The sequence below is a fragment of the Panthera uncia genome, chromosome F2 (genome assembly GCF_023721935.1).
Source record: "Panthera uncia isolate 11264 chromosome F2, Puncia_PCG_1.0, whole genome shotgun sequence".
NCBI lineage: Eukaryota > Metazoa > Chordata > Mammalia > Carnivora > Felidae > Panthera > Panthera uncia.
Window position 1 is genome coordinate 78,840,241 of NC_064812.1, and position 13,901 is coordinate 78,854,141.

Here is a 13,901-nt window from a genome sequence, read left to right on the forward strand (position 1 = left end):
GGAACACAATGAGGAGAAATGCAACCATATGCAAACTAACATCAACAGTTGATATTTAAAGACTTTGCCCTGAAATCACTAATAAATTGAAAGAAAGAAATTTATTACACCTACTTTGAAAACATAGTTTTATTGGTAAACTTGATAAAAGTAATACCAAGTCCTTGATATTAAATTCTTTGCTTGATCCTAGACTCATTGATCCATTTATTTTAGTTTTGAATAAACCGTAACATAAATAATTTAGAAAGGAAACATTATTTGTGTTCCCAGGTAGAGAGTTTCGAAATAAAATTATTTCTAAATAATTTTCTATATCTATCTATATCTATATAATATATATAACTATATATTATATATGTATTTATCATATATTTTATATATGTGATATATTATATATTCTATAATTACATGTTATATTATATATATATATATTTTCTATATATTCCAGTTTCTATACCTATAGAGCATAGTTATTAAGAGCCTTCTCTTATTATTATTAATAATAATAAAATGTTATCTGCTTTAGGTGAAGTTTAGGCCTAGCTCTGCCCTGTACGACAATGGATAAATTACTTAACCTCTTAGTACGTAACCCCATTGTCTATAGAGGGATAGCAATAGTTACCTACTTTGCTGGATATTAAGGCCAAATGAAACCAAATATAAAGTATTTAGCTCAGCATCTGGGATTTATAGAGCAGTCGGTAAATATTTGCAATTATTATTTATAAATGATAAAATTTTAATAATAATTATAATTTCATTCTTGATTGTGCAAAGTTAAGGCTTCCACATAAAAAATCACCTTTTATTGCAAACATATCCTTAACGGACATAGATGTCAGTGTCGTGTCTGTTGAAAAATACTCCAGAAAACCTTTTCTAGTAATAATATGCAAAGACCCATCTCTAAAAGGTGATTTGTTAAATGACAATGACCAGAGGCATGATTTAATAATATGCAAATGTATGATGTTGTATTTGCAAAGATATGGAAGACAAATAAAAGGGACTTACTTTAAGGTGAGTATCCATAGAGTGATTCTCAAAGGAATGAGGCAAAAATACAAGAATATTGGGTCCTCTGATGCGAAACTTTGGTGATTATTGGGAATGTAGGTGTGGAGACCATGAAGTCATTTTTGGAAATGGCTTAGTATCTGGAGAGTCCAGACAAAGGGATGGGCATGTGAAAGAAAGATTCTACCCGAAGGCCAAAAGGCAGGCAAGGTGGGAGGGAAAGGGGGCAGAAGCTGAAGAGTGGGGAACAAGGGACAGAAAAGTCCATAGGAATTCAGGAACTCGGCGAAACTAGACAAGGGCCCAGATCAGAATGTCCTGCAGGACCAGGGAGAGGATATACCAGCCAGCCTAATAAATCTGAGAGCTTTAGGTGTGAAAATCAAAAACAAATGGACACCAGCCTTGAAAATTCCAAGCAGACAAAACCAGTTTGTCATATAAGTAAAGCTTAATTTAGCTTATTTTGCAAGGCTAACTTGACCCGAGTCATGTTTTGTTCATGCCTCCTGAAATCATAAGCAAAACTTGACTTGTTTCCCAAGTTTGATACGGAGGAACCACTAAGCGATTCCCTATCATTTAAGAAAATTGTAATGCAGTCTGAAGACCAATCGCCGTGAAAAACTGTCACTGCCTTCCCACTATACAAGCTGCTGTATAATAATATACCCCTGAGCCTCATTCTGTGTTTTGGTTTGAGGGCTCCTGCTCTGTGAACTGTCTTCTTGGTGGGTGCATGATGAACTTTTATTAATTACGACTTGAATGATTCATTGCTTTTACTTCTGTGATTTCTGAACTTTTTACAAAAGGAAGCAGTTTCAGTCTGACACCAGAGAAGGATAAATGATTATAAGTGGAAAGTTTAGTGATCCTTTAATTCAGTTTTCGGAGAATGATCTCTTGGAAATTTAAAAATGTAAATAAGAAGAGCTTGACATTTTATTGAGTGATAAACCAAAACAAAAACGAATACAAGGGAAAAAACACGCAATGACTTCTGAGGGACGTTTTAATCAAGGAAGACTGTCAACAATGGTAAGAGACAGGAAGAATCATAAAGAATTGTCAGGAAAGATCCAGAGTTACAGCAGTTGCCAGAAGTGTTCTCAAAAGCAACACAAGGGTCAAAATAGCTCGAATGAGCAACGCTTTCTGGAAGACAGCCGGGGAGTGAGCACAGTGCATAAAACCCCAGCATTGGTTCATGATTTAAGTTTCTGATCAGAAAGCATGGCCATCATTTCTTTCTATCTTGAGATCCTGGAGTCGGAGCTTGTGGGTGAAATGCCATTTAAAGACAATAGAGAGCTGGGCCACGCACAAAGGTGTGTGTGTTGTGCCTCCAACTTTCATCTTATTGTACTCTGGCTCAGTTACACATGCGCTCCTACTAGATCTAACTGTAGTGCAAGAAAAACTGTAACACGGGACAGCAAACGCAGAAACGAGCGGAGATCCGGGGATAAGCATGTTCGGGGGGTGGGGAGGGGGGTTAAAAAGAACCCCTTTTATTTTTAGGAGCTGGAAACAAATCGATTAGCTAAACCAGAGGATGGGGACGTGGAGGAAGACAGTCAGCCTTGTGTGTGGACGCTCCACCTGTCAGGACACCTGCTTCACCACGTGCTGCGTTAGCACAAGACTGTCACCTGCCCAAAGGTCCTTGGTTCAGTGTTGTGAGGTTTTTTTCCCTTGTTTAGAATTAACATGGATATATAGGTAATTTTGGTCTCTACCTTTCCGTGGTAAAACACTCTTGTTTTGAAAAGATGGGATTTTAAGAATTTAAAAAATAAATTTGTCTCTGGAGATAAATCTGATTTCTATATTAAAACGTAATGTGACTGATGCCAAAGCTCTTTTTGGATGACTGTGTTCCACACTGAGGGTCTAGCATTCTTCAGATACGATTTAAGATGGTAACTATGACTTTTCAAAGGAGAGTCCCGGATCTTGTAAGAAAGTCCTAATAATGCAAACTAAAATCTTAAGGTAAAAAAATAAAATAAAATAAAATAAAATAAAAATAAAATAAAATAAAATATAAAATAAAACAATAGGGGATAAGACAAAATTTGAAAAGAAAATGGATTAAAATTTACTTACATTGTAGTTTTAAAAATTTAGATCTTCTACAATCTTTCATTATTATTTACAATTCTCTCTTATTCCTTAGGATTATAGGAAGTTTTGAGATGGAAACTCTCCTTAATGTGCACTACATCTTAGTGGCTTCAAGGGAGGAGATCGAATCAAAGACCTGGAATCAAACTGTACAGACACGTGGCTACCTCATTCTCCAAGCCACCTGGGACTAAGCCACGCATTTTTGTCCCAGAAGTTTCAGTGTTGTCTCAAGAATATGGCAGAGAAAATAAAAGGAGGTAAAGGCTGACTTTTTCTTCCTCACCCTAATAGGGAAGTCTCTGCCCGGAGAGAGTGTTGGGAGCAGGACATTATTGTACATGGACAGGTGACATCAAAGCTTAATGGACATTGGTTGCCTCTGTCATATTACGCCACCCACAGTCTATAGCCCCTGGGGCACGTTGAAAGCATTAGAACAGATGCCTCTCTGTGATGTTGTCCACTATCTTTGGTAGCACCGGCCGCCATGTGGGAAAACTGAGGGGTTGCCACCATGTACAAGGCTGACAGTTGAAGAAAAACCCATCAGCCAAGATCTGGCAGGAGCACAGAACATGGCCCATTGGCTTTGACTCGTAACGGCACATATTGGAGTGTTTTAGTGTTTTCTGACCAAAGACAAATGGTGGCCATTTTGTTACCTGTTAGTCAGGCTTTCACAAATAATTTTTTGGAAGGTGAAACTGAAATAATATCACCATATGTTCTCAGTACAATGAAATTCAGGAGCACCTGTAGAAGTCTTCGCTATATTAGTTAATGTCTTTTTAATTGTCAAAGATGCACCCTTCCTTTTGTTATTTCCAGTTGAGATAGTCAAGGTTTTTAGTCAATAACTCTCACTACAAAATCTCCAGTGTGTGTCGGAAGTGATTAGTTAACTGAAGCAAATAAGGATAAGATATACACTCATATATTTATGGGAGTATTTATATTATTGGTTCAAATTGTTCTAGCAATAAGTATACAAAAAATAAATAAATAGAAAAAAATAAATGGTCAAAGTTAAAACATTAATTCTGCATTCGGTTAAAATATTTTCTTAAATGGTTATATATATATATATATGCAGTGTGTGTGTGTGTGTATACACACACACACATGCACACTAACAGAACAAAATACAGCTTAAAAATAAAAAAGCAAGTGTCAGAGGTAACTATTGAGAAAACCAAAATGGAAAATCTTAAAGAGAAACTTTTCAGAATGACTGGGTAATAATCGAAATAATAAACTTAATTTTTGTATTTCTGATTAGTGTATCATAAGAATTGTAAGATAACTTCCTTTTTGTCAGAATTCCTAATATATGGCACAGATCGCAATTCAAGCACTGCTTTTGTGGCCAATATTATGAATGGAAAATGCACACTCATTTGATTTAGAAAATTAATCTATTTATTGATGTATAAGAGTTTTGTTTGGAATGAAATAATGAAAATATTAAATAGACATAATTCATTTGGCAAAATTCCTGATATTTTAGAATCTGTTTAGTTAAAATTGTAGCATTTTAATAAAAATAAATAACATCATATTGTTGAGTTTAAATTATAAATGGAAATAGAAAAAAAATAGAAAGGAAAATTTCCCTGCATAAAACTAATGTAGCTCCACTGTCAGAAAAAGAGTCAGACCTGTTAGGTAAAAATGCTTATCTCAAGTGAAACCACCTCTCGAGATTGGATTTTATTCATATTTAGCTTTTGTTCTCTCTCATGGACTTTTTACTATCTTTAGTGGTATCTTTAAACCATTCAAGCAATCCCAATAAATATCACAGAAAAAACCAAAAACAAACAAAAAAAGCTTGTCTGTTGTATCATATAATTCCCATGGCATCATTTCCACTTCTTATAACTTGTACTGCAAGCCTCCCTGGATTTAGCTGATGGACGATAAAGTGAAAGTTAAATACATATTTTAAAACTAACATTTTATATAGTAATATTCTTATCACTTGACAACACAATGCTATTCCACACTGGTCCATTTTTCTAAGTCATTTTCATAATGTCAGCTAGAACTGATAGTCACCAAATTTAGAGCTCCACTTTCCAAGCATATATAAACTGAGCTGTGTTAAAATTTCATGAAATATATACCTGAGATGTATGATTTTCACCCTACGTGGGCAAAATACCTAACCCACTGGCTTAAGATAAAGTGAAATTTCATTTATCTATGCAAAGATGTAGGTTTCTAAAGGGCATTTAAAGACAGCAATTAACTTTTCCAATATTTATATAATTTCCCATCCTTTTAAAATTTGTTTTGTTTCAATGACGATAAATTGAAGGTGTGGTACGCTTTTACTAGTCAACCACATCCACAAAAAACAAAGGCATTTAAAATTCATTAATAAATGGAAGTTAACAGGACGGTCATTTTAAAAATAAATCAGATGCTAAAATTGTGTTTACCCGATTTACTTGGCATTGTGACATGAAAATTTGCCGATTTCTAAAAAATAAAAATGAAAATGAAAACGACACAAAAGAAAAAGATGAATAAAACCCAACTAACATTTAACTACTATTAGTGTAAAACTTGTTCTTGCTCCATTCACTGGGTTGGGGGGTTGGGGGGCAGTAGCTCCTCCCCTGGCTGGGTACAGGAAGATACGCCCACAGCAACACCAGATCTGACATTTTAGGTGGTCCCAGATAAAGTTAATTACCTGTCTATGTTCAATGCCAGGTAAAATTCCCAAATACTTTTTCTAAGAAACTTTCTAAATCAAAAGTTGGCCAAGGTTTTCTGAGAACCTACCTACTTTATGTCTCAGTGCAAATATTGAAGATTTTGCTATAGCCATATTTATCTAATTATTAATCACCAAAAACCAAAATACACAAAAATGCATGCATTACAGCACAGCCTTTAAGGATAGAATGGAAATACAGGTTACCTTGATGCTTAATCCAAAGCCTCCTACAGTTTGTCTTCTAATGGTCACCGTTCTTTCCTGAAAGACAGGATTTTAAAAGTGGTTAGCATTTCCTAATACTACACTTACACACCATTTTCTTCCTCAGGGTTCTGTTTCTGCTCCTTAAAAAAGAAATATTTTGTGACAGCGTACAGGCTCTAATTCTTGCAAAAAATGGGGCAATTTGTAATTTTCAAATCAAAGGTTAATTTATTTGTCAAGATAAAAGAGACTGTATTGTTAGTAAACTTCTAAACTCTCAAAAATTAAGTTCCTTTCAATGACTTTTTTGGACATATTTTGGAATCTTAACTTTTAAAGGTCTTCTTATTTTCACATTCTATATTCTTGTTGTCTAAGGAATGACAGGTTTTGGTTACATAAAAATAACTCAATGTCAGTGGCAAATATTATCTTTGTCAACCAAGGTCTTATCTCCATCACAACCGAGTCATCTTGCTTGTGGAAATTTGAGAGCTGAGCTGGGAGGCTACCATGTCCCCGCACATCAACTATTCATGTGCATGTCTGGGATTGAAACTGACTAAACCAGATTCAAAATGATGGCTTGTCTGGAAAAAGAATGGACATTACACCTAACTAATAATGGCAAAGGTATTATCAATTTTCCAAATCAATTCTCTTTTTCCTTCCACAGCGGAAACAATAATTCAATTGCTGGTGTATGAAACAAAAATCACAAAGATCTCCACTTGGACAAATCCTCGAATTTCCAATAAATTCAATATTACTCTGTTTTGGGGCAATCATCTCTACGTAATGCATATTCTGGAGGCATATTGAAAGGTTGAAAGCTTTTATTTATAACGTTCTTCATTTATCTATAACTTTCTCATCTTTTTTAACCTCCCCCTATTTATACTGGTTTGAGATACCCCACCCCCTTCTCTTGTTCTACCTGGGATAGATGTTGGTTATCTGATCCCCACACATGCCCAACCTCTTTGGCTACACTACCGATCTCCAAGTCTAAATACTGCTTTCTTTCTTACTCCATGGTTTTAGAGGGGCTATGTGGAACAGATGATATTATTTAAAAAGAACAAGGAGAAAATCTGGAAAATGTGTGCTTCTGATGTCTCTTCCTAAGTATTTTAAGATAACATAAAAAACAGTCATTTTGGCAGTTACAAGATACCTTCATTTAGCCAAATGTTTAGATTTCATAAATAAAAACAAAATAATGCTTAAAGACTAAGATCACTATACCAGAAATTGAGGTATATATTAACTGTTATTTATTTTGAATCAACAAATAAGCCTTTATGGTTGGAAATTGGTGCATACTAAGAAAAAAAAAATTATTAGTGCAAATGAGTAGCATTTAATTATATAAATTTTCTTTTTGATCATGTCCTAAGTAATTTGACCTGCCTTAAAACTACAGATTTTAGGGGCACCTGGGTGGCTCAGTCGGTTAAGCATCCGACTTCGGCTCAGGTCATGATCTCGCGGTCCGTGAGTTCGAGCCCCGCGTCGGGCTCTGTGCTGACAGCTCAGAGCCTGGAGCCTGTTTCAGATTCTGTGTCTCCCTCTCTCTGACCCTCCCCCATTCATGCTCTGTCTCTCTCTGTCTCAAAAAGAAAAAAAAAAGAAAAAAAAAAACCTACAGATTTTACTCTTATAACCTGTCATCAAATTATGTTTTCAAGCCCATGTTAAAATTACTTACACAAATTAAGTGTATAGGTGTATTGCAATTTATGCAAAGCAATATGAAATATAAAACACACTATTCATGTTGGATAACATCATAAACTCTACCTTTTTATTCTTTTTCTTAAGTAGGCTTCATACCCAGCATGGAGCCCAATGTGAGGCTTCAACTCACGACTCTGAGATCAAGATCTGAGCTGAGATCAGGAGTTGGATGCTTAACTGACTGAGCCACCCAGGTGCACCACTACGTTTCTATTCTTTTTTTTTTTTTAATTTTTTAAACGTTTATTTATTTTTTGAGACAGAGAGAGACAGAGCATGAATGGGGGAGGGTCAGAGAGAGGGAGACACAGAATCTGAAACAGGCTCCAGGCTCTGAGCAGTCAGCACAGAGCCCGACGCAAGGCTTGAACTCAGGGACCGCGAGATCGTGACCTGAGCAAAAGTCAGACGCTTAACCGACTGAGCCACTCAGGCGTCCCTACGTTTCTATTCTTAAGCCAACTACTATATCAGTCCACATTAGTGAAGTCATAAGTAGGAGAAGACGTAGTGTTTAAGAACTTTTATTGCAAAATGCATGTAAATAGGGATACCTGCATGTACACAAGCAAAAGGTAGACACATGCATTATACACACACAAAATCTCATTTAAAATAAATATTTCTTGGAAATGTCCTTTTGTTGGACAGGATAAGAGAAATATGCCATATTACATATTTTTCAATTATTTCTCATTAAAGGATTAGTTAAAGGAAAGCTGTACATTGCAAATAATGGATTTGAAATCAAAGAATCTATCAATGACTCAAATATCCACAACTTAGTATGTTTGGAAAATTACTTAAGCCCTCCAAATCTGTTTTTCCAAATCTGTAAAATTTGTCTTACAAATTTACAAAATCCAGCTTTGTTTTGAGGATTGATATTTGTGAAGGACCCAGGCATGTAGTAGAAGCTTAATGAATACACACACACACACACACACACAATCTGTTATTCTAGAGAGAAATTCTTAAAGTCACTTAAATATCTGATCGATATTTATCCACTTTTTATTCCAATATTAAATCACAGAGTAACTCAAATACTGGAAGACTGACTCAGGGATAGATCAATTAAATGGTTATCTTTACTCTTATAAAATAGACAGGCATACTATTTTTTACAATACTGCCTATCAAACTAACAGGTTCTTAGATGGCAGTTATTTTCTTAATTTAATTTCTGTAAGGAAAAAATGCTTGATTCCTTAAAATAAGATTCATCTTTATTTTCTCAACATAAAGAATTGAGTCTGTAAAAGCAAATGCATTTTATTAGTAAATGACATCATTCTACAACATCTCGCATGGCAATCATTAGAAACAAGGGCAACTTGGTGAGTCAATTCTATTAACCAGCCAAGTGTAGGCTGAAACACTGCTTTCCTTTGAAGGGACAGCAGGCATGGCGGGGTTATCAAAGGTCTATGCAATGCCTTTACTTCTTTACAAGACTGACTTCCAGTCTTTGGTGGAGAATATGTAGAACATGTTCCAAATCAAATACAAAATTGCTGATGCAGAGAGGAGTTTGGAGAGACTAAAGAGTCAGCAGTAACTGTTGAAAATCTCAGAGGCAGCACTTATTTTAATGTATTTTAAACACACGGGCACACACTCATGCACATGAAAACCCCAGCCAGCACTTTTCTATACTATTGTTTCATTGGGTTACTTTGAAGAAAATAAGGACAAACAAGCAAGGCAAGTTACTTCGTGTTTTAAAGCCAAATTTTTAAATTTGTCACTGCAGGTAGCAGGAAGTCTGGAACAGCAAATAACTGTTCCCAGTAGGGCACCTTGCTGATTTGTCCCCAATCTTGTGTTTGTGTTAGCTATACCTTCTCTCCTCTTTCCACCTTCCCACATTTGGTTCCTCCCCCCTCCCCCCAAAATAACTTTCTTGAAAGGCAATGTAATGAATTGTTTCGGCTACTCATCTCATAAACCAGAGAATTTCTGGAAGCTGATCTGAAGTTGTATTAGTTACATCTTGGGTGTCATAAAGCCATTGCCTAGGTAACAGGGCACTGTCTTTCAGGAAACCAACGTATTATTGTTTGTTTTAGTCTTTAAAACACAAAATCAAGAAAGGTGCCCCCATACACTCATATATATATATATATATATATATATATATATATATATATATAATTTATTGTCAAATTGGCTTCCATACAACACCCAGTGCTGATCCCAAAAGGTGCCCTCCTCAATGCCCATCACCCACCTCCCCCTCCCTCCCACCCCCCCCATCAACCCTCAGTTTGTTCTCAGTATTTAAGGGTTTCTTATGGTTTGCCTCCTTCCCTCTCTGTAACTTTTTTTCCCACCTTCCCCTCCTCCTGGTTAAAAATCCTTTCTTTAATCTTCCTATTCCTTATAGATTACAAAGGATGGAGCCTAGGAATAATGTTGGATTTATAAAAGACATTCTGTACACCTAAATAATCAGCATTAACCTCATGACAAAAAAACTTGTTTTAAATGCCTAATTTGCTTCATATAAAAATCTATATTATCACCCTCCTGCCCTCTAGAATATTATGTTTGAAATACTCTATATATACTGTATGAACCATATGGTAACCAAAATATAAATGTTAGCAATCACAAAATGTTACTATTATATATCTCCAGTATAGAAATGTTTGAGACATTAGGTGAAAAGAGGAGGAAGAAGTGACAACAATGCAGACACTAGAGAGAGTATCAAATGGGCAATTGTTTGCATTGATTATGTGGGGTGGAAACAAGGTATACAAAGAAAGAGATAAGGAATGTCATTAGCTCTTTTTGACAATTCAGAAAGAGTGAATGGACTTGGGAAAGGAATAATAACAAAGACTAGGTATTGAAAATCAACCATGTGCACTGACAGGGCTCACGGCACTTAGGATTATTAAAATACACTGTGACCTTGACTTTTTTTCCACTAACTTTTTTGATAGCTGAACCTGTGTTTCGTTCACAGTCTAAGCCTAAGAATTTAGCATAGGGCCTACACCAAAGCTAGGTATTCATGCATTAAGTGGGGAAAAAAAAGCTTTTGCAAGATCTTCCAAATAATCATCATAACAGTACATGGATGGCATAGGCAATATTTTCCTAATTTGGAATAAGGAAACTAAAATGCAAAGGAGTTAAATTAACTTAACCAAGATCCAAATCATGATTTAAATGAAAGTATCTCTGATTCCCACTGTCTTTTCCATAACAGCAGGCCTGTGATAACATGAATAATTGAGATGAAAGAAACAAAGAAACTGGAAAATTGGGGTGGGATGTAATAAAAACAGAGGGGACTGTGAGAAATCGAATGTTTTCCCTCTAAAATCAGGAAGAAGGCAGGATTCCCCCTCTCACCACTCCTATTACATTGTGCTTGGAGGCAGCTAGTGCATATGAGGTAACAGGCATACAGATTAGAGAGGAAGAAATGAATGGTTTTGTTTTTTGTCTATGTAGAAAATCCCAAAGAATCAACCAAAAGCTCCTGGAAATAATAAGTTATTGTAGCAAGGTCACAGGAGATAAGGTTAATATACAAAATCCAATTTCTCTCCTATACATCGGCCATGAGAAATTAGAATTTGGAATTAAAATCACAATACCATTTATAATAGCTCACTAAAAAGTTTTTATTTGGTATAAATTTAACAAAATAAGTAGAAACTTCCATAGGGGAAACGACAAAACTCGGAAGAAAGAAATCAAAGCAGATCAAAACAAAGAGATATTTCATGTTCATGGACTAGAAGACTCTTCCCAGCTAGATCTATAGAATCAACGCAGTCCCAATAAAATTCCAGCAAGCTATTTATAGATATTAATAAATTGTTTCTAAAGTTCACATGGAAGGCCGAAAGACGTATAATAGCTACCATAATATTGAAGTAGAAGAAAACGTTGGATAATTCAAGATGCCTGATGCAGGACTTACTATAAAGCTACAGTAATCCAGACAGCATCAAATTTTTGAAGACTAAACACATAGACCATTGGAATAGAATAGAATGCCCCAAAACAAGATAAAACAAAACCAACCAAACAAATAGTCAATTGGTCTTTGACAAAAGAACAAAGCAGTTCAATGGAGAAAAGAAAGGATAGTCTTTTCAACAGAAAAAGAAGAAAGAAAAAGAGAAAAAAGAAAGAAAGAAAGAAAGAAAGAAGAAAGATCTAGACATGAATGCCATTCCTTTAATAAAAATTAACATAAAATCGATCACAGATCCAAACATAAACACAATTATTATAAAACTTCTAGAAGAAAACAGGAGAAAACCTATGACTTTGGGGTTGGCAGTGAGCGATACAATACTAAATGCATGATCCATAAAAAAAAAAAACACTTGACGTTAAAATACTTTAAGATTAAAAACATCTACTTTGTAAAAGATACCGTTAAGAAAATAAAAAGTGACAGATTGGAAGAAAATATTTGCATAATGCATTCTGATAAAGAACTTGTTTCCAAAATATATGAAGAACTCAACACTTAGCGAGAAAATAAACAATTAGAAAGTTGCCAAAATATTTGAGCAAACACCTCATCAAAGAATATATAGATGGCAAGCACGCATATGAAAAGATGCCCAACAGCATTTGTTAGCAGGAAATTTCAGGTTATGAAATTTGATGGGGCACCTGGATGGCTCAGTCCATTGAGTGTCTGACTCTTGACTTTGGCTCAGGTCATGATCTCGTGGTCATGAGGTCAAGCCCCGTGTCAGGCTCCCTGCTCAGCATGGATTCTCTCTCTCCCACTCCCCCATTCATGGTCTGTTTTTCAAAATAAATAAGTAAACTTTTAAAAATAACATTACACATCTATTAGAATGGCTAAAATTCCAAAACATTGGCAATATGAAGTGAGATATATTATAAGAATTGTCACCCCTTGCTGGTGGGAATTCAAAAGACAGTTTGGTAGTTTCTGACAAAGCTAAACATAGTCTGAACAGATGACATAGGAATTGCACTCCTACATATTTACTCAACTAATTTTAACATTTGTGTTTACCCAAAAGCCTGCATGAAAATATGTATAGCAGCTTTATTCATAATTGCCAAAAACTGAAAGTGACCAAAATGTTCTTCATCCATAGAAAAACAAAAAAACAAAAAATGATGGTACATCTATACAATGAAATATTCACTAACAGAAAGAAATACACTGGCTAGCTTCAAAAAGACACGGAGAAACCACAAATGTATACTACTAAGTAAAACAAATCAGTCTCAAAAGGATACATACTATGATTCCATTTATATGACATTCCGAAAAGGCAAAACTATGCAGACAATGCAGTGATCAGTGGGGCCCCTGGGTGGCTCAGTCAGTTACGCGTCTGACTTCAGCTCAGGTCATGATCTCAGAGTTTGTGAGTTTGAACTCCGTGTCAGTCTCTGAGCTGCCCGCTCAGGGCCTGGAATGAGCAGAGTCTCTGTCTTCCTGTCTCTCTGCCCCTCCCACACTCACGCTGTCTCTCTCTCTTTCTCAAAAATAAAATAAACATTAAAAAAATTAAGTAAAAAAAAAAAGAGAAATAATCAGTGGTTTCCAGGCATTCACAGAGAGGGAGGAAAGGTTGAATAAGTGAAGCATAGGGGACTTATAGGATAATGAAACTATTCTTTTAGATATTACAATAATAGGTACATGGTGTTATGCTTTAGTCAAAACACATAGAACTTTAGAGAACAAAGGGTGCATCTTAACATATATATGTTTAAAAGAGTCATTTAGGAAGACAGGGGATCCAAAGGGGGAATAGCAGCTATGACAAAACAATCCCAAATTTCATTACAAATGTATGTAACCATTTCCTTGAAAGGAATGGGGGGGCGGGGACGCACTGACCTAAGTAACTTTGGAAATGAATGGAGTCTGTAAGACAAATGCTACAATAAAGACAAAGGGAACTGCACATGGTACTGTATTCTAGTTGATAAAATTGTTTCACATGAAGGTATGGCTAATAATTCTGATATTGCTATACATATATGTTGAAATTAAACAAGTAAGTGGATGGTGGGGGGAAGGAACCGGTTTGTCACTGTT

General features: G+C 35.5%; 1 protein-coding gene across 2 annotated transcripts in view; it reads right to left on the reverse strand.

The window, feature by feature from the left end:
- SNTG1 (syntrophin gamma 1) overlaps positions 1-13,901 on the reverse strand; it is a 327,584-nt gene that overhangs the window by 262,847 nt on the left and 50,836 nt on the right. For both annotated transcript variants that reach the window (XM_049633712.1, XM_049633711.1), the window contains exon 3: positions 6,089-6,145. In XM_049633712.1, coding sequence (XP_049489669.1) covers positions 6,089-6,145 — 57 coding nt within the window. The remainder of the gene's footprint in view (positions 1-6,088; positions 6,146-13,901) is intronic.